Source organism: Oryctolagus cuniculus, chromosome 7, assembly GCF_964237555.1.
Source record: "Oryctolagus cuniculus chromosome 7, mOryCun1.1, whole genome shotgun sequence".
In the NCBI taxonomy this organism is placed as follows: Eukaryota; Metazoa; Chordata; class Mammalia; order Lagomorpha; family Leporidae; genus Oryctolagus; species Oryctolagus cuniculus.
The window spans coordinates 129,037,594-129,062,845 of NC_091438.1; the positions used below are offsets into that span (position 1 = coordinate 129,037,594).

General features: G+C 60.9%; 1 protein-coding gene across 10 annotated transcripts in view; it reads left to right on the forward strand.

Annotated features, from left to right (window-relative positions):
* The window catches only part of SLC6A9 (solute carrier family 6 member 9), a 33,572-nt gene that overhangs the window by 5,561 nt on the left and 2,759 nt on the right, over positions 1–25,252 (forward strand). For 3 of the 10 annotated variants that reach the window (XM_017346367.3, XM_070078608.1, XM_051856550.2), the window contains exons 2-13: positions 1,953–2,067; positions 12,403–12,490; positions 13,169–13,325; positions 13,886–14,017; positions 14,683–14,953; positions 21,441–21,573; positions 21,746–21,880; positions 22,002–22,105; positions 22,421–22,658; positions 22,748–22,882; positions 22,980–23,079; positions 23,162–23,262. In XM_017346367.3, coding sequence (XP_017201856.1) covers positions 13,894–14,017; positions 14,683–14,953; positions 21,441–21,573; positions 21,746–21,880; positions 22,002–22,105; positions 22,421–22,658; positions 22,748–22,882; positions 22,980–23,079; positions 23,162–23,262 — 1,341 coding nt within the window. In that variant the 5' untranslated portion in view covers positions 1,953–2,067; positions 12,403–12,490; positions 13,169–13,325; positions 13,886–13,893. Of the gene's footprint in view, positions 1–1,952; positions 2,068–7,476; positions 7,634–12,402; positions 12,491–13,168; positions 13,326–13,885; positions 14,018–14,682; positions 14,954–21,440; positions 21,574–21,745; positions 21,881–22,001; positions 22,106–22,420; positions 22,659–22,747; positions 22,883–22,979; positions 23,080–23,161; positions 23,263–25,252 lie in introns of those variants that run through there. The other 7 variants (XM_017346366.3, XM_051856552.2, XM_051856553.2 and 4 more) reach the window with 5 other exon arrangements.

The following is a 25,252-nucleotide window of genomic DNA, read 5'->3' on the forward strand; positions in this document are numbered from 1 at the left end:
CTGGGCCATGAGCAGTGTGGGGACCGCGGGGGTGACCTGCATGAGTGCCTCTGTAGCCAGTGTGGGACGGCAGGCCCTCAGTCTACTCACGCAACACAGGACACGATGTGCAGCCCCCGAGGTGGCTCCCCACCATGCCGCCTGCGTTGTCACATCACTGTCGTCACTGTCATCAGTGCTCCCTGGCGAGGGCAGACTGCTTTGGGGGGCTCAAATCTAGGGTTGGCGCCGTGGGGGAGAAGGTGCTGTGGGTGGGGACCACAAGGGCGCCGGCTGCTCCGTGCTGCTCCACGACACCACAGCCGCCAGAGGAACCATTTAGGAGGATGCGTTGAGAGGCAAAGACCACTGACAAAAAGGAAGTGGGGGGCAGACATTGTGACACAGTGGGCTGTCGCTGTCTAGGACACCCACATCCTGTATCAGAGCGCTGGTTCAAGTCCCGGCTGCTCCACTTCTGATCCAGCTCCCTGCTAATGCACCCAGTAAGCATCAGAGGAGGGCTCAAGTGCTTGGGTCCCTGCCACCCAAGTGGGAGACCTGGATGGAGTTCCTGGCTCCTGGCTCTGGCCTGGCCCAGCCTCAGCTGTTGTGGGCATCTGGGGAGTGAACCAGTGGATGGAAGATCTCTCTTTCTCTCTCCTCTCTCATTTTCAAATAAATAAACGAATGAATCTTTAAAACACAAGAAAGGGAAATGGTCACCAGCCCAGCCCTGCCCTGCCCTGCCAGAGCTGAAGGAAGGCTCTGTGGGAGACAGAGCTGCCAGCCAGGGGGCAAAGGGCCCAGGGAAGCCAGGCACTCATTTGCATAAGCAAAGAGCTTCCTCATCTCCAGCCTCCCAGTGACTTCCTGGGCCTGTGGGCGATAGGTGGAGGGCAGGTGGCTGTGGGTGGGGTTGCTCCCTAGGAAGACAGGAAGGTCCCAAAGCAGAAACAAATCTTTCCTGGGACCAGGCCCTGTGGAGGTTTAACCTCTTTGTCCCTCTGACCCAGAGTTCTTCTTGCTTGAGAGAATTCCTTCAGGCTTTGGCAGGTTAGGTCCTCCCTGAGGCCTGTCCAAACGGCCTGCGCTTCCATCGCCTCCGACACTGACCCTGCAGCATCTCCAGGTGCCTCGCTGCTTCCCTGTGCCTGCTGCCTTCTGCAGCCGAGCGGCCCTACACCGCCTCTGAGGGCTGCCTACAAGATCCCAGGCTGACCTTGACCCCCCCCCCCCAGCCTAGTGCCCCAGCCTCATTCATTCCCGTCCACTTCCGGGCCAGTTGGCTGGGCACGGAGGAAGACATGGAACCCAGTCCCAAGCCTTCATGAACTCACTCACTGGCTTGCGGTTGACTGACCTTTAAGCAAATCAGTGTAATGTGGAATGATAAGGGCGGTCATAGAAATCTACAAATCGGAGAGGAGGAAGCAGTTTGTCCATCCTGGTGGGGGAGGGCGTCCAGGAGGGCTGCAGACAAGAGGCAACACTTCAGGCCTGTCTCAAGGGCTTAGAGTCTCACGCGGTGGACAGGAGGGAAGGCAGTGCGAAGGCAAGGAGGCGGGCCCAGAGCTCATTGTCCGGCCAGCCGCCCTGCAGCCCAAGCCCAGCGGTACCAGGGTGGGGAAGGGTCCCACGAGCGGGGGCAGGGTTGGGAGCCCATGCCTCCTGGGGGAAAGGGTGGAGCCATTCACACAGACCTTGAAGGAATTGGACCTCTTCCCAGTTCTGTGTTCGTTTTTTATCTTTTCTAGGATTGGGCATCTGGAGAGTCAAAAATAGACCTTTGCCCAGTGGGACATGAAGCGTGGAGACCAAGAGATCCAGGGGAAGGGTGGGGAGAAGAGCTCGGAGGGGCCGGGTCTGAGGGCCCACAGGACAATGGCCTGGCAGAGCGGGCGGGACAGGGCTGATGAGCCACAGGGCCACGCACAACCGGCTCCTCACCTCCCACTCTGCTCTCTCCACAGCTCTTGAGGTCTGTGGTCTGAAAGGTGCTAGAAGCAGAACCTGTGAGTGTAGCCTGGGCCCCCAGAGCCCCCAGCCACTGCCACCATGGTCGGAAAAGGTGCCAAAGGGATGCTGGTGAGTACAACGGCCGCGTTTGTGGGGATTGGGGGGTGCCCATGAGCCTTGTTCCCCCCTTACCATTCCCCCCACCCCTCTTCCAGCCAACCACCTGCTGTGACACCTGGGGGCTGGGGACCAGCACTGCCCGAGCTCCTGAGTGCCGGGGTGCCCCAGGCCCAGGCAGGGAGCCCCTCCCCCAAGAGGTTAGACAGCGCCCCACTCTAAGCTTACAGTGGGAGAAATTCTACCATAGTCTTCCAAAGACCTGCCAGGAGGTGGCAGGTGCATTCTCCATCCTGGCCCCACGAGGTGCTGCTGGTCCCACTTGGAGACAAGAGGACACCCAGGGCTGTGCTCTGGCTGTTTCTCCTACCCCACGCCCACCCAGGCCCTGCCATGGGGATGTTGTTTGTGCCGGCAGAGGGGATCCTCAGACCCTGCTGGGCTTTCTCTGCTTCTCCAGTTCCTTTTCACTCGGAAAACAACAAAGAACGTTTCGGTTTGAGCCCTCTCCCTTGGTCTCTGAGACCATCTCCGTCTCCTACCTCCCCCAGCCGTGGTTTGGTTCTTCCTCTGCTCTCTGCCTGAGAGCCCAGGAGAGGCGGTGGTGAGATCTCCTGACAAACAAAGGCCTGGCTGAGCTTCTGGAAGGAGCGAGGCTCACTGATGAGTCCGGGCAGGCCAGCACTGGAAGCGGGAACCAGGAGAAAGGTGCCCATCTGATCCCAGAGCAGAAGCTGCGTTGCTTCTCTTGGGAGCTTGCCTTGGGACGAGGAGCACTGGCATGCTGGCGAGGTGGGGAGCCAGGGCTGCAGCTCAGCCCTCCCTCAGCAGCTCCTCACATGGTTTCTCCTGTCGCTCTGCTCAGCTGGCCCGGGATGCCTGCTGGGCCTGCCCTAAATGAGCTTTGTCTCCCACCAAAGATTTCTGGGACTCCAGGTTCAAGTGCTGGGGAGAGAAGTGGGTGGTTCTGCTGGAGGATCCTCTCTCCAGCTCTGTTCTGAACCTTTTTACCATCGGACCCTTGGCCCAGCATCTCAGGCCGGCTCTGGTCTGTCCCCTCCTGGTTGGAGCAGTCTGAATGAAGCACGCTTCTGAAAGTATCCCTGCGCCAGCCCTGAAATCTGGGTGCTCAGAAATGGACACGATGGAGGCCTCCTGCCTGAGCACCTGCTGGTGGTGGATCCCGTGTTAGAGCCCAAACTCCATCCTGGCTTTCCCAGAGAAGTCTTGGAATCGCCATGGGTGTGGGTAGGAAGTGGGGTGTGCCTATGCCCCCTTCCTGGCGTGGAAAGCCTGAGCCCTGTGAAACCCCAGACAGCCTCTGAGTTCTCTCTGACGTGACCCTGGAAGGACTGGGGAGGGCAGAGAGGAGGGACAGGATCCACGTGAGTAGCACAGAGGGCATGAATCACAAGGTCCCAGAATCCCTCCCTAAGCTGAGCTTCCTGGCCCCTGTGCTCTGCTGACCAGCCCGGCCGGCCTGCCTGGAAGGCAAGGCTGCCTTGGGACTCCCGTTCCCAGCACCAGGATGTGCCTAAAGATAGCCGGGCTTGCTCTCCTCGGCGCCCTCTGCCCTCTGGCTCCTGCCCGCTGTTGCTGTGTTTGAGGCTCATAGCATCTGTCCCATGGGTACCCCCAGTGGTTGCTTGGAGATTCTATTCCTGCCTCTTTTTCAGTTCTGCTGATGACCTTGGGCTACTCTATTCTCGGGTCCCAGTTTGGAACTGAAGCCGCCTCCATTCAGTGCTCGTCTCTAGGATACAGCCTGTGAGGTGCACCAGGCAGCCGGCCCCTGCCAAGCCCCATCCCTGCTAACTGACACAGGCAGCTAAGTCTGCGCTTACGAAGGTGCTTGTGTCACCCTAAGGGCAGATTGCTAAGAAAGTTCCTTTCTGACCTGTTCCTTCTTTGCATGCTGCGGTCAGAAGGGAGAAGGTTGAAGGGTGTGCACGCAAGCCCACGGAGCTGTGACCTTCCCTGTTCCGTGGCCTTCTCTTGCTCTCTTTGCGCCCTGCTGTGTAGGGAATGGGTAGCTGGGCCCCACCAAGGGGCGCTTGTTCCCGTCCCCTTTCCCCCAGGTTTGGGTGTGAGGACACGAGCCCCCGCGTCTCTTCGTTGTCAACAGACACCCTGTGCCATCCCAGGAGCTTCTGCAGGGCTCTGGAGCAGGTGCCCCATAGAGGAGCAAGCCACTTCCCTGCACGTGCCCAGGCCCACATGCCTGCTGCACGTGTCCCTCCCCCCTCCACTCCCAGCCCAGATGGTCTCTGCCAGGCCAGCTCAGCTGCCTCCCTCACGCCTCAGCAGCTCCTAGGACAAGGCCATGCAAGAGCCCAGCTGGCCAGGGTGCCTGCAAGCCTGGGAGCAGCTGGGTTGCTTGGGGGCACGGAGGGTGGGTGGGGTGGTCTTTCCACACAGACCTAGGGCCTCTGTACACGTGTGGGGCAGAGGTGCCTGGCTCTCAGAGGACAGGGGGCTGGAGGAGAGGATCCTAGGACGAGAGATGAGAGAGCCCCGGGCTCGGCTTTGGCCCCAGTGCCTCCCATCGAGATCCCAGGCCGGCCACCTCAGTCCCCTTCGCACGTGGCTCTCACTCATACAGAGTCCTGGGTGGTGGAGGCCTTGGTGGGCTCTGTGCCCTCTTCCCATGTCTTTGGACTCCACTGGGAAGCCTCATGCTGAGCAAAGCAAGCCCTGGGTGCCAGAGCACCTGAATCCAGAGGCTTTGCGAGCGCCGCCTGGGGCTGCTCCACCCCGACCTGTTCTATGCTTTGACATGGGGGTTTGGATACCTCTTGCTTGCAGCACCCATCGCAGGGCCTGGCACACAGTGGGTGCTCACCCAACCAGTCTTGGCATGTAGCAAGTGCTCATCTAGTACAGGCTTGGCACATCTCGGGAGGTCCCCAAGCACAGGGCTTGGCACACATGGGGCACTCCTTAGTACAAGACTCAGCATGTGGCAGATAGCTCAGCTGTGCAGCCTTGGCCTGCCCTGAGCACTCCTTTAGTACAGAGCCTGTCACCTGGTGCCACTCATCTAGCACAGTGGGTGCTCATCCAGCTCAGGGCTGGGCCTCCTTGGGGTCCCCTCCTAGCCTAGGATTGGGCATGCATGGGCTACTAACATAGTGCAGGGCCTAGCACACCACTGGGGCTCACTTGGCACAGGGCTGACACACAGGGATGTGGCACATAGTGGGTCCTGGCACATAGTGGGTGCTCTCCTAGCTCAGGGTTTGACACACAGTAGACGCACTCCTAGCTCAGGGACTGGCGACCAGGGGGTGCCCTTCTTACACAGGGCTTAGCACAGCACAGGTGCTCTCCTAGCCAGGACAGGCAGAGAAATGGCCTTCTACCAAGCCTAGCTGTGCAGCTGGTTCTTAGTGAAATGGATAAGACCTAGATCCAGGAGGAAAGCACCAGGCTTGCTCTGGCTTCCTCTCCAGCCCTCCAGCTGCACCTTCCTTCTGGCCCACCGACTTAGCCCTGCGGCCTCCCCTCCCCGCACACAGCTTCCCTTCCACCCTCCCCTCAGCTCGGTGGGACCTCCCCTCCAGAGCCCCAGAGGACACGGAGCACCTAGACTCCTTGCCCCGCTGGATGCCTGGATGCGTGCCCACTCTTATTAGGAAAAGTCAGAGGCGGGAGCTGGGGGAGTCGGCCTCCCGAAGTGGGGCTGGAGCAGCTGGATCCCGCTAATGAGGCCTCATTACGGCCAGGGCCCAGCTGGGCTGCTGCCGCCTCCTGTCCCCATGGCCAGAGCCAGGGAAAGCCATCCAGCCAGGGCTGCCTGTTCTGGGCACCCAGCCCAGGCCAGGGCAGCCGGAGCCCAGAGCCCACCCTGGGTGGAAGTGAGCATTTGGGCATCATGGGTGACTGGGCTTCCTGGAGCCAGTGGCCCAGCCAGGCCTTGGCCCTCTGTCTGTGCCGGCAGGAAGTCAGGGGCGTGTGTCTGGGGATCAGGCTGCGGGAGACTGGCCGAGCGAGCAGTGGAGTCCGGGGGTCTGAGGCCATCCTTGGGGCACTTGCGTGAGCCAAGGCCTATCCCTACCCCGCCCCATGCAAGTGGAAGTAATAATGTGCCTCCTTCATGGCACTGTTGGGACTGAGTTCATAAGAGGGGGCTTTGAAAAGTTCATCATCTTTTCAATTCAGTTCTCCATAAACTTTTTGGGGCTTCTCATGTGAGTGAAGTGCTTAGGGCCATGCCTGGCTTGTGGAAGCCCTAATATGTGTGAGCCATTGCTACTCTCCTTCCTGGTGCTCAGTCGAATCAATGATTGGTCAATATTCTCCCCGTTTTGAGACCAGACAGGTGAAGTGACTTGCCTAAGGTTCTATATGGTAAGAAACTGGCAGAACTGGGGGCCTATCTGACTCTAAAGCCTGTGCATTTAAAAAAATAAAAAGTCTTTCTGCCCTAGGCAGTATTCCCTGTGTGGTGACCACACCTACTGACCTGGCGTGAAAGTTGTCCTTACACCAGAATTCATGCATGCCTCCGTCTGACGGACAACTCCTAAGACCCTGCCACGTGCCAGGCCTATGGCTGTCTTGTCAGTTTCCAGAGGCCACATGCCTTCCCCGTGCCAAGGCCATGCCCACCTTGCTAGCATCAGGGAGAGACTGACGTGAGTGCAGGCTCAGAGAAGAGAGATTGGCTGGGTCTGAGTGACAGCTCAGCACGGCCATGAAGACACCCACTGGCCTTCCCCAGCCCGGACAGCTCCCTGACATGCAGGTCCCAGGCCACTCAGCACTAATGTCCACCGGTCCTCATTCCACGCTCCCTTGCCCTTGACCACACCCTGTGGTGACCACCCTCTTGGAGAGACAGGTGACAACACAGCTCACCAGGCCAGAGCTTTCCTGCATGGTCAGTCACATTGTCCATCATGGCTGGTTAAGGGGCCCCCATCTCCAGGAATCAGGTGCAGCTACAAGGCCTGACATCTCCCAGGCCACGGCACACTAAGAAGTCTGGGAGGAGGGAAGCTCCTGTGGGCTACACCTCCACCTCCCTGTACACCACCAATGCTAGTGTTAGATGGAACAAAGCCTTTTACTCATCCAGCACCAACTCTCCCGCCGCGAGCCCCCCAGGTGCCAGGCCTCGGGCATCAGACAGCACCTGGGCCCCGAGGCCAGCTCTGGGAGGAGAACTGAAGCCCCCACTCTGCCCCTGCCCCTGCCGAGCCTGCTCTGCCCCGTCTGTTGTTGTGAGTGCGTGCGTGTGTGTGTGTGTGTGTGTGTTGTTCCAGTAACTTGCTGGGAACAAGGGAAAAGCACAACAAACCCCATGCCTCATCTCCAGCTTGGGAGCACCCGCGCCAGGCTGCATGGGGACTGGCCGGAGGGGGAGGGCCTGGGGATGGGGGAGGCAGAGCTTCGGGAGGAGATGAGGTGAAAGTAATTGACGCTGCCCAGCCTGGCAGTGGAGGAGGCAGGGGATGCGTCAGTGTCGCTGGAGCTGGCAGAGGTGTGAATGAGCGGCGGAGACACGCGCGCTCCAAGTGCTGGCCCCGCGATGGCCACGGCTCGTGGACCTGCGGCCCCCTCTTCCCCAGAACAGGTCAGTCACCTTCCAGAAGGGCGAGCCCCTCTCACCAGTGCCAGGCAGGCTTGGAGGCTGGGCTGGGGGGTGGGGAGAGGGGCTGGGTTAGCCTGTGCCAGGGAGGGACAGGAGCAGCCGGCGGGCGAGACAGACACCAGCAAAAGTGACCCAGAAAGTGGCAACTGTGCAAAGAAGTGCAGGAAGAGTTAGCTGAGTGGTGGGGGCGAGGGGGCGGCCGGTAGGGGGTGAGGGCTCCCCCAGCCCAAGGACCTGCTGAGAATCTGCTCTGAGTATCAAAGCTGCATTGTCCTCGCTCCCGGGGAGACGGGCCGGCGGTGCCCAGGAATTGTACTAATCAATACAGCCCCATTGTCTGGGCACGGCAGTGACTCCTATGGGGAGAGTGGGTGAGGGGGCACGGGAATGTGGTCCATGGGCTCCATCACGGCTGGAGGAGGAGGCAGGGGCAGGGCGAGAGCCTCAGCCCGGAGGAGGGAGACCCCACAGATCTCTCTCGCTAGTGTCCAGGGCCAGGGCCCGCAGGAGCTGGGCGGCCCTGTATCCTCGCCCCAGAAGCCGGGGATAGGCAAGGATGCTGGGCGCTGGACGGCTGATAGCAGGGGGCGTGAAGGAGCTGGGGAAGCCACCCTCCTCCCCTGCAGAACGTGGAAACTTGACCTTTGGCGGGCCAGAGAAGGAATGTCCTCTGAGGGGGTGTGGGTGGGACAGGGAAGAAGCTGTGTGCAGAGCTGCCCTTGAACCTCAAGACTGCTGGGTGAAGAACCAAAGCCGCTTCCCAGAGACCCAGCCTGCCCACCGCCTTGCTCCTCCCGGCTGAAGGCCAGGGGGCGGGGCGGGCCCACCGGGGCCCACCCAGCACCCTGTTCCTCTCCCCAGGGCTGGGGACTGCTGGACTTCTGTCTGCTGCTTGAGCTGCTGGCAGGTTGTCTCTGCCGACAGGGCTCTGTGACTAAACAGCACAAGCCATGGGTTTGCCTCCATTACCTGCCATCCTCCGAGGTGCCCAGGGGTTGCTGACAGGCACCAGGGTGGACACCCCCATGGCTCCGCTCCTCCCCCTGCAGCCCCTGACTCCTTCCCCATCCTCGTAGCTGAGGCTGGACATGGGCGCTCGGGCTCCGCTCAGTTCGTGCAGGTGAAGAACAGAGAAGCCTCTGTCACTGCAGGACAGGTGCTGTCTAGGGGCCAACCTGGCGCCTGGGCCTGATGGGAGAGAACTTCGGGGAACAAGGACCGAGAGCAGTGCCCAGCGGGGGGCGGCCGGGAGTGGGGGGGTGGTCCTCTGAGGCAGCCGCCTTTTACTGTAATGACTGTTCCACCCTAATTCCCCACTGGGGCTCGGAGAAAGTTGCCAGTGATCTGATCTGGCTCGAGGTCAGTCTGGGATGTGAGGTCTCGCCCGTTCTCCTCCATAAAGTTTGTCTTGGATGGGCCTTCATCCCATGAGCAAACCCTGGGGCTGCAGAGTCCTGAACGAGAGGAGCCTGCTGGGTCCCAGCGGAGCCCGCCCGGCCAGGGCAGCTCCAGGATTCCTCTGCGTCCAGCCAGAGCAGGAGGAGGGAATTCACAATTCACAAAAATATCCAAGGGACACGGACCGAGGGGGGCGGGAGGGGAAGCTGCAGCGGAGCTGAGTCCAGGCCCTGTGAGTGGAGCAGGAAAGCCAGGAGGGGGCTCTCCTGCTCGTGCATGCCTCGGGGAGTGGGCTCTGCTCCCGGGTTTCCTCTACACTTTTCTGGACTTCCCAGACTTTAGTTTTGGGATGAGCTTATTATATTTTTATCATCAGGGGGGAAAAAAAGCACAAAGTATTTTTAAAAGTAATCTCAAAAGTTGGTGAGAACCGGTGGAAATGTGGGAGGGGGAAGTCAGACATAGCCAAATTCCAGACACGCTGGAGGTATGAACGTTGGGTCCACGGCGACTGCTGCGTGTGTATCGGGGCCGCCGGGATAACCTAGCCAGTTCCTGGGTTTGCAGCTAGGGATGAGCAGAGACTGAGGGTGCAAGTGGTTTGCCCAGGGCTACAGGGCCAGCAGGCTCTGCAATGCCCAGGCTCTAACTCCCTCAAGGGTCCGACCTGGGCCAAGCCCGGGGCAGAATGGTAGATCCAGCTTCCGCCCTGGGAGCTGAACAGCCTTAATTCCAGCACTCACCCAGAGCAGCAAATGCGCTGAGCAGAGGGCTGTGTAAGGGGCTTACGTAAGTACCTCTGCTCAGCATGGCTCAGCCGGCCACGCAGGGCTGGGCTGGGGGTGCTCACCCAAGAAAGATCACCAGGGTTTGTGCAAGAATGGACACTGCCGCCTCGATGGCTGGTTCCAGGCTGAGGGGCCCGTGTGTTCGAGTGTTGGGTGTGTGTGTGGCTTCTCTTCACTCAGCCGAGGCAGGAGAGCTCCAAAGCTCACATCCTGCCGGGCCTGGGAGCTTGGAGACTGGGCAGGGACGTCCTGCAGCCCACCTCCTCCCCAGACCCACGGCAGTGGTGCATGGAGTCTCTGTCGTGGCCGTGGTCTCTCAGGGCTTCCAGGAAGGGTTCAGGGTAGCCCAGGGCAGCAGAGGGGAGGAGGGCATCAGAGACCAGCCCAGAGTGCTCCCTGCCACTGTGGCTCCACTCCCCACCACCGCAAGGCGTGAGCGAGCGCATGCGGGGCAGACAGTGGGGGACGTGGGCGGGCAGGAGAAGCCTGGAGCATGGCCCACAGCAGGGCAGCCAGTCTGGGTCATGTCGAGAGTGCAAAAGGACTCTTTCATGGGCGTCTCCGAGCCAGTGCCACGGCCGGGACGGTTAATATCCGAGCCTGTCCCACCAGCAGAAAAGAGAGGAAAGCCAGGAAGGAAGGGAAGAAGAGGGGCTCCCGGAGCAGAGCTGGACACCCAGAAAACCCGTGCCCAAAGGGAGCTGGCGCTGCCCTGTGCCCGGGACTAAGTCCTCCCCCGCTGAGCCTCCTGAAGGCAACCGGCCGTGGTGGCAGAATGGAAGTCAGAAGCCGAGCTGTGTGCAGGCAAGGTTCCCGCCGTCGGGGCACTGTGGCACTGAGCGGCAGGCCGGGCACTGTGGCACTGAGTGGCAGGCTGGGCACCTCTAGTGCCATCAGGATCTTCCCTCCAGAGCCCAGCGGCCAAGCCCCAGGCCCAGCCCTGTCCTCCGGCCGCCCCTGTGCAGCCCGCACAGCTGAACTGGTCCGCACAAGGCTCAATGTGTGCTGCTCATTATCAGAGCAGCAGCGGGCACTAGAGCGCTCAGGCGGGCAGCTGCCTGTGGCACGTGGCTGGGGACATCATCCCACCACCCCCAACACATACACCCATGCCAGGGAGAGAGCGGACCTCAGCGATCCAAGTCTGGTCTCACTGCACTTGGTTGGCAGGATGGGAAGTCTGTCTCTCCAGGGACCTGGCCCTTGCTCTGCCCTGCCCTGGGGCCAGCGGGACCCTCAGTTGTCCCTTTTACAGCGGTTGCGGCTGCTCTGTGACCCCACCCACACACTCTGCAGCTGCACAATCCTGCATTGTGCCTCTACGTAAACAAGCCCGGGACAGAATAAAACTGTTATTGTAGCGTCGACATATAGGAGCCCTATTTGGCTGCTATTTGTTTGGGAAGGGATGAACTTCACACCCTGAAAAACCCTGCCCTGTGTGGTATTGAGGTCTCGGAGGTGGTGTCGTGCTCAGGCGGCTGCCGCCGGGCGCCGCCCTCTCCCAGAGCCAAGGACGCCTTTAAAGCTGTCGCAGCAGCCTCCCTTGAACTCAGCCTGCCTTCCTCCTTCCATACCCCGTGACCCTGAGCAAGTCCCCTTTAGGAGCTCATTGAAGTCACACGTAAAACGACCTCTGTGCTGTCCACGCGTGGCTTTCTTCGCCGCCCCATTTCCGGCTCTGGATGGGCAGAAACCGTCTGCTTTGTTCACAGCCGAATTCTCCGTGCCTGGCACAGGCCCTGGCACGCAGTAGGTGTCGCTGAATCTCTGCGGTCACACCAGTGAATCAATGAACGAGCGCAAGCTCCTTCCGCCTGCAGGCTTGCCCCAAGGGACCCAGGATCCTGGGACTGTGCCCCAAGTCACTGCGGAGGGGCCCTCTGCTGGTTGCATTGCTGGGGAGTGGCACAGGGGATGGTCGCCCCCAAAGGAGTGGGTGCTGCAGTGCCCACCGGCCAGGCAGAGGTGCCTTCTGAGTCTGCATTCCCAACCTGGTCCTTCCGGAAGGCACGTGGGGCCCAGGGAGGCCACTGGCGCCCTCTGTGCTTGTGTGTCCCGACGGGCTCTGACAGCATTTCCAGGCCCCACCGTGCTCATTGGCTGGGGCCACTGCTGTCTTTGACTATGCCGCTTGCCAGCTGAGGACCAGTGTCTGGTTGCTGCCGGCTCTCAGAGGCCACGCTGCTATCTCTGAGCCTGGGTGTCCCTCTGGGAGGCTGTGTCCCATGCGCAGGATGGTGGATCTCTTGGTGACCCTCAGGGTCCCTGCATACCCTTAGGGAGCCCTCCCCCAGACCCTGGCTCAGGGTAGCTTCAGCCCCTGCTCACCTTGGGAAGAGTGGGGAAGGGGCCCAGCAGCACTTAGAAGGGACTTGCGGAGCGGGCCCCAGCTCTGTGGTTGGGGCCCAGGGCTCCTCCCTGGGGGCACCTGTCCTCCTCAGCCCCTGCTGACCCCAGTGTACCACCTGCCCCCTTCCCCCCACCTTGGCAGGCAGCCCTCTCCCAGAAAGCCCTTTCCCCCCTGCCACCCTTCTCTGGAACCACTCCCTCTGTTTCCCCTAGCAGCGTCTGTCCTCAAAGTCTGGCATGGTGCCTACAACTCTGGCCTCCTCCCCCAACTCACGGCCCAGCACCCCCAGCCGTGGCCCAGGTCAGCCTCCCCAGGGCCCCCTCCCCAGCTGTGGGCAAGACGTGGCTCCCCCTGGGCCCTCCCGCCCCGAGTCCCAGGACGCCTCCCCAGCTCTGGCCCCGGCTCAGTGGCTCGCCCCCACCCTCCCCGCCCAGCCCCGCCCACCCTGTGCCCCCAGGAAGAAGCCTTCGGTGGGGGGAGGGGTCCTGCGCCCTCCCGCGCAGCGCCTGCCCGGGGGCAGCGTGCTCAGCCTGGCGATGCGCGCCGCCCTGGAGGGGGCTGTCTGGACACAGGCCCCTTTGTGCCCAGCCTGCCTTGGCTGCTGGGGATGAGCTCAGCGGCTCCCAGATCCTTACCCCGAGGGGAGAGGGAGGTTTTGGAGGGGCTGGTGGACTCTCCCCTCCAGCTCCCTCGTCGGTGTCCCACCTCTGCATGTTGGCAGTGGCCCCTCAGGTGGTCTGGTGCACCTGGCCCCTGGGAGCCCGGGGCCTGGGAGGGAGCTCTGCTTGGCGCCCTCTGGCAGCTGCTCCTCCCGTCTCCCATCCTGTGCCAGGCCTGCCTGCAGCTCCTGCCAGCAGAGGGGAAGCCTGGGGGTGGGGGCTTGCAGGGTCCATGGTGTCCCCACTGGGGGAGGCCCCGAGGGTCAGGCACGGAGCACAAATGCCTTGCTGATGGTGGCTTCTCTCCTGTCCCCCACAGAATGGTGCTGTGCCCAGCGAGGCCACCAAGAGGGACCAGAACCTCAAACGGGGCAACTGGGGCAACCAGATCGAGTTTGTACTGACGAGCGTGGGCTATGCCGTGGGCCTGGGCAATGTCTGGCGCTTCCCATACCTCTGCTATCGCAACGGGGGAGGTACCCAGCGGGCACAGGGCAGGGACCACCCACTCGGTAGAGCCCACCCACCAGGGCCTGGACCACCCTCTCCCTGGCTGGCCTCTGGCCCTGGTCTCCTTCACCCCATCCCTGGCGGAGGTACCCTTTGCCTAAGGCACAGACCTCCCCCAACCCTGGCGAATTGTTGTTGGAGCCTGGCCCTGCCAGCCTGCTCCTCTGAGGTGAGGAGAGGGGGAGAAATGCACCCCAACTTCCCAGGGCTCCCTGTTCCAGCCCTGTGTTTCAGTTCTCCGCCACATGGCTCAGGGACACATGAGGATCCCGGTTTTATGAAATCGCTGGGCTAAGCCATCCAATCCCACCCAACATGCTGGCTCTGGGGCCTGGATTCTGCTCAAAGCAGACTCCCCGGGCACCTCTGTCAAGTTCAAAGGCCGCTAGGCAGAGCGGGTGCCTGGGACGCGGGCTCCTGCTCGAGGCCTGGCACCCTCCTCCTCAGGTCCCACCCAGTCCTGAAGGTTTTCCCGTGCGGTGCGGAGCCCCAGGCGCCCCTGAGCCACACTCTCCCTGCCCGCCAGGCGCCTTCATGTTCCCCTACTTCGTCATGCTGATATTCTGCGGGATCCCTCTCTTCTTCATGGAGCTGTCCTTCGGCCAGTTTGCAAGCCAGGGCTGCCTGGGGGTCTGGAGGATCAGCCCCATGTTCAAAGGTGAGGCCTGGGTGGGGCGCGCATGCGCACAGGCCTCTGGGTGCTGTGCCGCTCATCCATCTGTACAAACACCGCCGACCCCCGTGGAGCCCGGGGGCTGACCCGAGCCGTGGATGCATGCTGGGATGCGTGTTTGCTTGGCCTCCACACCCCCCTCCTACCACGTGTCCCCAGCTTAAATCCCTGCTGAAGCCTCAACCTGTCCCTCCTGCTGCCCTCCATCAAAGCCTGCCCTTGGGGTGGGCGTTGTGGTGTAGCGGATCCAGCGGCTGCTTGGGATGCCGGCATCTCAGAGCATCCGTTCGAGTCCCAGCTCCTCCACTTCCTGTCCAGCTCCCTGATAATGGATCCGGGAGGCTCGGAAGATGGCCCAAGCACTTGGGTCCCTGCCATCCACACGGAAGACCCCGATGGAGTTCCTGGCTCCTGGCTTCAGCCTGGCCTAAACCTGACTGTTGCAGGCATTTGAGGAATGAGCCAGTGGATGGGAGATCCCTCTTTCTCTCCCACTCTCCCTCTCTCTCTGTAAATAAGTAAATCCTTTTAAAAAGAAAGCCAGTCCCTTGGGCCCCGAGACACCGTTAACCTCACCTCCTTCTGCAGGATGTGTGAGGCTCCTCCCCTACCCCTCCCCCCACAGCGCTGACCAGTGCCTCCCCCTCCAGGCGTGGGCTACGGCATGATGGTGGTGTCCACCTATATCGGCATCTACTACAACGTGGTCATCTGCATCGCCTTCTACTACTTCTTCTCCTCCATGACGCACGTGCTGCCCTGGGCCTACTGCAGTAACCCCTGGAATACGCCCGACTGCGCCGGGGTGCTGGACGCCTCCAATTTCACCAACGGCTCCCGGCCCGCCACCCTGCCCGGCAACCTCTCCCGCCTGCTCAACCACAGCCTGCAGAGGACCAGCCCCAGCGAGGAGTACTGGAGGTGAGGCACCCAATGGGCCAGGGGTGAGGCGAGCCTGGCGTCCCCATGGAAGACCCCATGTGGACCCCATAGGGTGCTGCTGCCGCACATGTGGCCCTTGGCCAGGCTCCGAGGTGATGCAGAGGTCACGAGAAGCTGCCACAGACAGCAGTGGAAGACAGGGGGTGGGTTGCAATGGGAAGTCCTCGCCCAGCAGAGGCGAGGGAGGGCTCCAGAGAACTGGCTGGTCCAGAGGAGAAGCAGGGGGAGGTGAGAACAGAGTGAGCAAAGGCCCTGGGGCCTGGAAGTGTAGGGAATGGTCCCACAGCTTAGGACAGACTTCTCGGCCAGGAGTACCAGGTATGGGGGCTGTGAGGCAGCCTGGGAGGGGACCTGCCTTCACAGGGGGCACAGGAGAACAAGGCTGGGACTTGGTGCTATGGGACTCAGGGAGCCACGGAAGTTTCCAGAGCCAGGGGTGCCGTGGCCAAGACTGCCTGGTACACTCTGTGCAGAGATGGCAAAGAACCTGGAGTCCCAGGGAAGCTTCCCAGGGAAGCTGGGGCTGGAGGTGCTCCGGAACACCTTGTCCCCGCTGGTGGGCCGAGGGCGCAGCAGGACTTCCTGGAGGCAGTTCCCACGCCCCGCTGGGGAGCCGTGGGTGCAGGGCTACGGTAGGTCTTGCTCAGTCATTCCGCACACGCTGACGCCAGCCGCCGCTCTGCCAGGCCCTGTGTGCCCACAGCCGGCCAGAGCCCCTGCCCAGAGGAGCTCAGTGCACGGGGGAGACGGAGCAGGTGTCTCAGTGCAGGTGTGAGCGGGGGGGGGGGGGGCGGTGGGGAGGGCACCACACGGCACCAGTTGGTTCTAAAGGGGATGCCGGTGGCAAGAGGAGAAAGCAGGGCTTGTCAGAAAAGGGGCAGGGGGACGCGCAGGACAGGGAGAGGCGTGAGCAGGTGAGCAGAGGCCGGGGTAGGGGGTGGCAAAGCAGAGCTGGCATGGGAACAGGCGGGACCCTGAGGTAGAGGGCAGGAGGTGCTGGCCAGCACAATTTGGTCCAGGGCTTCCAGTGCCAGGAGAAGCGTTCGCGGCTTTCTCCACTGTGTGATGCACCAGGCCGAAGGGGGAGGCCCTGGGCTGCTTGGAAGCACAGCAGGTGCAGTCCTGAGTGCTCAGACCCTGAAAGACTCAGCTTCCTGGGCCAGGAGGCTGCGGCACAGCCACCAGCACTCAGGGCCGCTGCTTCCCAGTGAGGGACAGGCACCCTGGGCGGGGCGGGTCATGCCTTGAGCACCCATTAGGCATGGAGCTGTCCTCAGGGGGAGACAGAGTGGGGAGTGAGCCGCCCACAGACCTTGCCTTCCTGGATTGAGCTCATGGACAGCAGGGGAAGTGGGCAGGGCACTGCCCACGTCGGTGTTTTCCTACGTGTGTGGCACGGTGTGTGCTGGGCAGCTTGATCTAGGCTGGAGATGGGGAACCTTCCTGGAAACTCCCGGAGGCACAGTCTCGCCCACCCACTCCCAGATGTGCCAGTGGTGCTCCATGGGGGAGAGGGTGCGGAATGCCTGGGACTTCCAGCCCTACGGGACCACCTTGGGAAAAACCCAGACGCTTTATCCAGTGGATTCAGGGGGATACTCTTTAAATAAATCCGGGGCCCCACTGGGCAGCCAGCTGAGCTCTGCTCTCTAGCAGGGACTGGGGCCAGGTTTGCTCACCAGCCCTGCCCCAGAGGGACACCGTCCCTGCAGAACGGTTCCCTGCTGCCCCCTGCTGGGGAGTCTGAGAAATGACTCTTAGGAGAGCCGCCCAGAGGGGCTTGAACAACGCAGGTGGAGGAGGAGTGAGCGCCCCACAGGGACGCCTAATTTCTTGAGCACCTACTATGTGCATGGCATATTATCTCAGCAGATGTCGTTGTCCTGTTTCCAGAGGCAAAGATGGACGCTCAGAGGTTCAGGAGCTGGCAGCCATGTGTGCACAGGGCCAGTTGGGCTTGCTGTTGCCTGGTGCCAAGCGGATGGTGCTGAGGTCTGAGCCCATACTCCAGCAACCCTTTCACAAGGCTGCGCGAAGTCACTGAGCCCCACAACAACCTTGTGAGCTAGCTTAAGCAGGTGCTATTTTAAGGTCACTGTTTCACAATCGAGGAAAGCAGGCCCAAGGAAGACTCTTCGAAGGCGAGAGCAGCTGGAAGGGCAGACTTCTGAGGCCAGAGCTGCCTCTGGCTCACCGTCCCGCTGCCAGTCCTCCCGCGCACCCCCTGCACTGTCTCCTCCGCTGGCCTCCGCGCTGCTCTCCCTCCTGCCGCCAGGCCTTCTCCTGGTGGTAGGACTCAGATCCCAGCTGCCCCCCTGTCCCAGTGTCTTCAATGAGGCCCTGCAGTCACACAGACCTCTCCCGGAACTTGGCTTTTCCACTTACAGCTTTGTGGCCTCAGGAGCCCACCAGACCCCAGGGTCAGCTGTCCATCCAGCAGCCAGAGTGGCTCCAATGCCCACCCCCTTGTTATAAAGACAGATGCGGCAGTGCCGCATAAATCACTAAGAACAGTGGTGTGTGTTTGGTGACAGCCACAGCCACTGCTGGAGACGCACAGAGACCCATCTGCCTGGGAAGATAAGATATGAATGGAGAAATACAAACGAGTGCCGGCACTGCGGCGCAGGGGTCAAGTCATCATCTACGATGCTGGTGCCCAGTGTCAGAGAGTCCATTCGAGTCCCAGCTCGAATCTTAAAAAAAAAAAAAAAAAGAAGAAGAAGAAGAAGAAGAGGCAGAATAATTCCAGAGAGGTCATGTATCAAGAGCCAACTCGTAAATACGTTGAGTTCCCAGAGTTCTTAGGTTAATTGTTTGATCTCAAAAGCACATGGTCCAAAACCAAAGCAAGAGAAAAAACTAAATAAGTGCCATAAAAATAAGGCTAAAATCCATTCTTTGGTTCCCAGGCCAGCTTTCTAAACTCTTCAGTCCCCAGTGTTGTCAACTGTGGCCCTGCACCAACAGCTGGGACACTGCCAGTTTAGCTTGTAGAATTAGGCAAGGTTGCAAAATGTCTTTAAACAATGGATCCCTTACTTTGAATGCTGATACCTGGAGTAAAGGCCCTCCAAGCAGTGGCAGTGGGCACGGGGAGGGGAGCCCTTCCCGATGTGCCCCGAGTAGGGGTCCCCAGCCCGGAGCCCCAGGGCCAGCTGCCTTCAGCTGTGTGTGGCTTCATCTGCTCACCTCAGCAGGCCAATAGATCGTTTTTCCTTTGGGTGCCACAAAGGACAAAGACTGGAAGCTCTGCTGAAGGGGACGGCAGCCTCCCCCCAGGAGTCCCCTGGGTCCTGAACTTCTCTGCCCACTCTGTCTGCTGGGTCCCCATCTACTGAGGGAGCCCAGCTCTGCTTCTGGGAGAATGACTGGCAGTGGCAGCTGAGGGGAGATGGCGCCCTCTGCTGGCCATAGCGTGAAGGGCGGCCTGAGGGGCCACGATGCCCGGCTCAGATGGGGCTACCCTAGGGTTTGTCAGTTGACTGGCAGGCTGGACAAGCAGACACCAACCGCCAGTACTGCCGTTACCCCAGAGGCTCCAGACCACCATGTCATCAGTGTTGCCCTGAGGTTTGAGAATGGACTTGGGAAGAGAATGCCAGAGCCTGGCCTGTGAATGGGAGCTATGCTGAGAGGGGGCAGAGAAGGGAGCCTGGGTGGAGCCTACATTGATCACAGAGTATCCCCAGCCGGTGCTGTGACCCCATTCTACAGATGGAGAAACTGAAGCTCGATGCTTTGTTTCTTGCTCATCACTTCGAGCCTGGGCTCTTGCAACAATCCAACCGGTCTCCCTCCAGGTTCTCCTCTTTGGCAGCCTGATCTGTTTAACACAATGTTCGTCCATTCATTCAACAAGTATTTATTGCCTGCCTGTCTGTGCCAGGCACTGGGGGATACAGCAGTGACCAAAATAGACAAAACCTCCTGGCCCGGTGGGGAACAGCTGCCAGACAAAATAAGCAGGGCAAAGACACAGCATGCCAGGAGGACAATACAGCAGGGAAGGGTGAGCAGTGCTGGCCTGGGGCAGGCTTGCAGCTTTTTTTTTTTTTTTTTTTTTTTTTTTTTACCCAAGATTTATTTATCTGAAAGGCAAAGTTACAGAGAGAGCGAGAGCGAGAAGGAGAGACAGAGAGCGAGGTCTTCCATCTGTCAGCCCACGCTCCAAATGGCTGCAGCAGGTGGGGCTGGGCCAATCTGAAGCCAGGGAGCTTTTTCCAGGTCTTCCATGCGGGTACAGGGGCCCTCGCGCTTGGGCCATCTGCTGCTGCTCTCCCAGGTACATTAGCAGGGAGTTGAATGGGAAGTAGAGTAGTTGGGACTTGAAGCAGCGCCCACAGGGGATGCTGGTTCTGCAGGCTGTGGCTTTAACCTGCTTCACCACGGCGCCCGCCCCCAGGCCCACAATTTTAAGCAGTGGAGCCAAAGAAGGCCCCACTGGAGAAGAAGACGTGTGTCTCAAGCCCTGAAGGCAGTGAGGAGAGAGGGAGTCATGTGGACACGCCCAGCTACATAATTGGTAGGAGCCAGTGCAAATGAAAAACACAGAGCCCCTTGTTCAAACACACCAGATGGTCAGGAGTGGGAGTTCAGCCTAGTGGTTAAGACGCCTGCGTCCCATGTTGGAACCCCTGGGTCTCATATTGGACTCCGGCTCCGGACTCCATTTTCCCACCCACTGGAGACCCTGGGGGGCAGCAGCAATGGCTCAAGGTACTGGGTTCCTGCCAGCCTGTGGGAGACTGGAAGTGAGTTCCTGGCTCCTGGCTCCACACCCTGACCCAGTCCAGCAGATAGCATCTGTGTGTGTGTGTGTGTGTGTGTGTCAACAACAACAACAAGATTGCAAGGCAGTCGTGGCGGGGCATTCAACCCAGCCTGAGGCCTGGTGTGGCTCACAGGTCACACCCATGTGTGCAGGGGGCTATCGGGCAAAAGACCCCCCAGACAGAGGGAACAGCAAACGCCTAAGGAGCAGGAGGCCGGTGCTGTGGCGTGCAGCGGGCATGGGGCAGATAGGAGAGAGGAGCTGCGAGAGATGGCGGGGGAGGGGTCACACGGGGCCTGAAGCCCGCGGGAGGGCTTCGCGTCTCTCGTGAGAGATGGGAGCCCTGGGGAGGCGCTGAGCAGAGGGCTCCAAACACCAAGCAGCCGCAAGTGGCGGGAAGCGTTAGGAAACGCGAGTCGCTGTGGCCAATGGGTGCATGTTGCATACACTGCCCTCCGCAACACATGCAATCAGGTGGGAATCAGATATTTATTTATTTATTTATTTATTTATTTATTTATTTGACAGGCAGAATGGATAGTGAGAGAGAGAGACAGAGAGAAATGTCTTCCTTTGCCGTTGGTTCACCCTCCAATGGCCACCACGGCTGGCGCGCTGCGCCGGCGCACCACGCTGATCTGAAGCCAGGAGCCAGGTGCCTCTCCTGGTCTCCCATGGGGTGCAGGGCCAAGCACTTGGGCCATCCTCCACTGCCTTCCTGGGCCACAGCAGAGAGCTGGCCTGGAAGAGGGGCAACCAGGACAGAATCCGGCGTCCCGACCGGGACTAGAACCTGGTGTTCCGGCGCCGCAAGGTGGAAGATTAGCCTATTGAGTCGCGGCGCCGGCCAAGATTTTTTAATATTTAAGAAGATGGAAGTGCTAACTAGCCTGATGTGCTCGTTGGCTGCTGAGTACACGTATTGAATTGTCACCCTGCACCCCACACACGTGCACAGTGAAGACAAAACACAGAACCCTCCGCGGCCTCCATCACCCTCCGGCCCGCCCCTCACCCGATCTCGCTGCCCCTGCGCTCCAGCCTGATGTGCTCTTTCCCGGCCCCCCTGCCCTGCTGCATCCTGCACCCATGGCCTGGCTCGCCCTTCACTCCCCTGCACCCAGCTGGCCCCCAGTCCACAAACCTCAGCTCAAGCCTCCGCTCTCTCTGGCACCTTCTGTCCACGCGACTCCCAGTGCAATCCAGACGCCCCTCCTAGCACCTGCACCTCGCCCTTCCTCCCAGAGCTGCTGGCTGCAGGTCTGGGTGGCCAGCACCCAGCGCAGAGCCTGGCACACAGATGCCTGGTGGGTTGGGAGCACAGCTGGTATTGCATAAGGAGCCAGTGGGATCCCCAGTCTTTCCTCAGCCCCTGCTGCCTCCCCCATCTCTTCCAATGAAATGCTCCCACATGGCTTCCTGGAGGAGGCAGCTGCTGTAGGATGGTGAGAGAGCAGAAATGCACAAGCAAGGACTGAGGGCAGGCCAAGAGAGGCTGATCCAAGAGGCTCCTGGGTGTGGCCTCGGGGCACCTTGCAGGTCCTGGGAGAGCCTGCAGGGCAGTGGAGCCGTATGAGCGTGGGGGTGGGAGTGCAGGGGGCATCTCACACAAGCTGGCTGCTGGAGCTCCTGCCAGAGGGGGGCGTGGTCCCCTGGGGCTCTGGCCCTCAGTGGCAGGGTCTCCATCCCCAGGCTCTACGTGCTGAAGCTGTCCGATGACATCGGAAACTTTGGGGAGGTCCGGCTGCCCCTGCTTGGCTGTCTCGGTGTCTCCTGGGTGGTCGTTTTCCTCTGCCTCATCCGAGGAGTCAAGTCTTCAGGAAAAGCAAGTACCTGTCCCCCCACCCCCACCCCTGCCCTGGGCAGGGTCTGTGCCTGTCCAGGAAGGCCCTGCATCCCCTCGCTGGGTTGTGGGATGGCCAGGGAGATGCCTGAGGGACAGAAGGGTGGCGGTGCCCAGGGCAGGCCAGAGGGTCCATGGAGCCGTGTGCCCCCAGGTGGTGTACTTCACGGCCACCTTCCCCTACGTGGTTCTCACCATCCTGTTTGTCCGCGGAGTGACCCTGGAAGGAGCCTTCACGGGCATCATGTACTACCTGACCCCACAGTGGGACAAGATCCTGGAGGCCAAGGTGGGACATGGAGGGGTGGGGGCGGGGCCTAGGTGGGTGGTGGGGCCTAAGTGGGGCGGGGTGGGGAAGGCCCCGCCCCTTGTCTCTGACCTCAGCCCCGCCGTGCCCTCCCTGCCTGCAGGTGTGGGGTGATGCCGCCTCTCAGATCTTCTACTCCCTGGGCTGCGCGTGGGGCGGGCTCATCACCATGGCTTCCTACAACAAGTTCCACAACAACTGCTACCGGTGAGGGCCCCTGCCAGCCCCGACGCCACCCCCAGCCCCACCAGGCTCCGGCAGCAGCCTCCTGGCCCACCAGAGAGAGCCCTCCCATTCCGCCCTTGGCCTTACAGTCCTGGGGATTGCTGGGTCTGGAGCATGGGCAGGGCAGAGGCTGGCGGGGGAGAGCAGAGGCGTAGGGGCAGTGACGTCTCGGGGTGGCTGGGGCCTCCATTGTCTCAGGCTCATTCAAAGGGCCCAGAGCAGACCAGAAAAGGAGCTGGCGCCCCCTTGCTCCTCCAACTTTCCCGGTCTCTCCGTCTTCTCTGGCCTCCCCCCCAGGGACAGCGTCATCATCAGCATCACTAACTGTGCCACCAGCGTCTACGCCGGCTTTGTCATTTTCTCCATCCTCGGCTTCATGGCCAACCACCTGGGCGTGGACGTGTCCCGCGTGGCCGACCACGGCCCCGGCCTGGCCTTCGTGGCTTACCCTGAGGCGCTGACGCTGCTGCCCATCTCCCCGCTGTGGTCTTTGCTCTTCTTCTTCATGCTCATCTTGCTGGGGCTGGGCACTCAGGTACGAGCGCAGGACCTGGCCCTGTGGCTGCAGGAGGGAGGCGGCAGGCCCGGAGGCCAGCCTCTGCGCTAATGGCCGTTTTCTTGCAGTTCTGCCTCCTGGAGACGTTGGTCACGGCCATCGTGGACGAGGTGGGGAATGAGTGGATCCTGCAGAAGAAGACCTACGTGACGTTGGGCGTGGCTTTGGCTGGCTTCCTGCTGGGCATCCCCCTCACCAGCCAGGTGAGAGCCACAGGAGGGAAAGGCTGGGCCGGACGTGCCGGGGTGCGCGGCGGGGAGCTTGGCCATGGGCCCCAGCTCAGCTCTCTCCGGCTCACAGGCAGGAATCTACTGGCTGCTGCTGATGGACAACTATGCAGCCAGCTTCTCCCTGGTGGTCATCTCCTGCATCATGTGCGTGTCCATCATGTACATCTACGGTGAGTGCCGTGGCCTGCCCTGTGCCTGCCCTGGCCTCCCCCGCTGGCCTGCGGGGGCCCGCTGACTCACCCTCTCGTCCAGGGCACCGCAACTACTTCCAGGACATCCAGATGATGCTGGGATTCCCACCGCCCCTCTTCTTCCAGATCTGCTGGCGCTTTGTCTCTCCAGCCATCATCTTCGTAAGTTTCCCAGTGGCCTTCCCTGGGGACCCCGTGCAGGGAGAGCAGGAGCGCCCCCAGCTGGCCTTTGCGAGGGAGCCAGTTGGACAGAGCCAGACAGGCATGTGACCCTCAGATTCGCAGGCCCTGGCCTTGCATTAGGGAGTGTTGAGTCCCACCTTTCCAGGCCCTGGGGTGGGAGCAGCTGGTAGCATCGTGGGGAGCCGGGCCTCCCCCTCGCCAGGCATGACCAGTTTGCGTTTGTCACTGTCCAGCTCCCTGTGCTGCCCCCAGCCCCTCACAGAGGAGTTGTGCCATGAGCTGGTGGATGTGGTGTGAGCGCGAGGGCTGGGCCACCCCAGACCCGAAGATGCTAGGAGTCAGATGCCAGCTATCATGGGGGCAGTGCCGCAGGGGTGGGAGGGAGTTCCCGGCTTCAGCTGCAGCTAAATCAGTGGAAGGAATCCCCCCATGCAGGGACCTGGGCACTTTTTGCACTATTTGTGTATTAACGTATGTGACGCAACTCTCCGAGGTATAACTGCCTCCATTTTGCAGATGAGGAAACTGAGGCACGGGGCTGTTAAGTCACTGACCACACAGCTAATAAGCAGCAGAGCCCCAATTCAGAGCAGGTGGCCCGGCTGGAGCTGCTGGGGGCCAGGGTTGCCCTGGGAACCACCCTGAGGAAAGCAGGCTAAAAATCATCTGATTTTGCTTCGTTTTGTTTGGGGGGATTTGATGGTACAAGCAGGGCCACCTGAGTGGTCCACTGCAGAGTGTAGCCCTGGATGTCCTCGCCGGCTCGTGTTTCTACAAAAGAGGGCACTTGTAGGACAGGGGCCTCCGGCACAGAGGGTGTGGGGTATCCCCCGGCCTGGCCCAGGCACCAGCTCTGGCCACCGGCCCAGCTTTGAAACAGGGGTGGGAGGTCAGCGAGGGCGGGGGGGGGCCCTGGCCTGCAGTGGGGTGAGGAGCTCAGCCTCCGCAGCTACAGGGGGTGCTCCTGGCACTCAGAGCACACTGCTGCCCTGGGGACAGACCTGGGGCACCTGCCACAGCAGGGGACAGGAAGGACGGCCATCAGAAGGGTTGGCAGAGTCAGCTCGGCCTGGGTCTGGGGTCCTCAGGAGATGGAGGCAAAATGGGCAAGGCCTTGTCTGTGCCCAGGGAAGCCAGGCTGCGGCTACCTGCAGGGGAGGGCGCCAGGCAATGGGGACACTTCTGTTTCTGCACTGTCATGTTATCATTTTTTTTTAAAGATTTATTTTACCTATTTGAAGGGCAGCAGGGCAGTATTGTGGTGCTGTGGGTTCAGCCGCTGCCTGCAGTGCTGGCATCCTATATGGTGGTTTGTGTCCGAGCTGCTCCACTTCTGAGCCAGCTCTCTGCTAATGTGCCTGGAAAACCAGCTGCAGTTGACAAGCATGGATGAAGCTCTAGGCTCCTTGCTTTGGCCCGGCCTTGCCCCACCCCAGCCTTTGTAGCCATTTGGGGAGTGGCTGGAAAAGTCTTTCTCTCTCTTTCTGTCTCTCTCTGTCTCTGTCACACTGCCTTTCAAATAAATAAATCTTTAAAAAAAAAAAAAAAGGGCAGAATTCCATCCAGGTCTCCTGCATGGGTAGCAGGGGCCCAAGCACTTGAGCTGTTTTCCGCTGCTTTCCCAGGGGCAGTAGCAGGGAGCTGTATGGGAGGCAGAGCAGCTGGGACTCCACCGAGGCTCTGATACAGGATGCCGGCATCACAGGCAGCGGCTTCGCTCTCCTCAACACAGCGCCGGCCCTGTCCTGTGTCCCATCCCTGCAGGGCTCTTTAGGACAAACTCCATCCTTCCTTCAGCTCAGCTAAGCGCTCTGCCCACACCTCAGTCAGGGTCCACCCCATTCAGGAACCTGGTCATAAAGCTCCCACTATGGGCAGCATCCCAGTTAGACAAGGGCCATGCCTTCTAGGATTTGCCCCTAAGGAAGACAGAAGGACACAGCTGAAGGCTCGGCAAGCCCAGGCACAC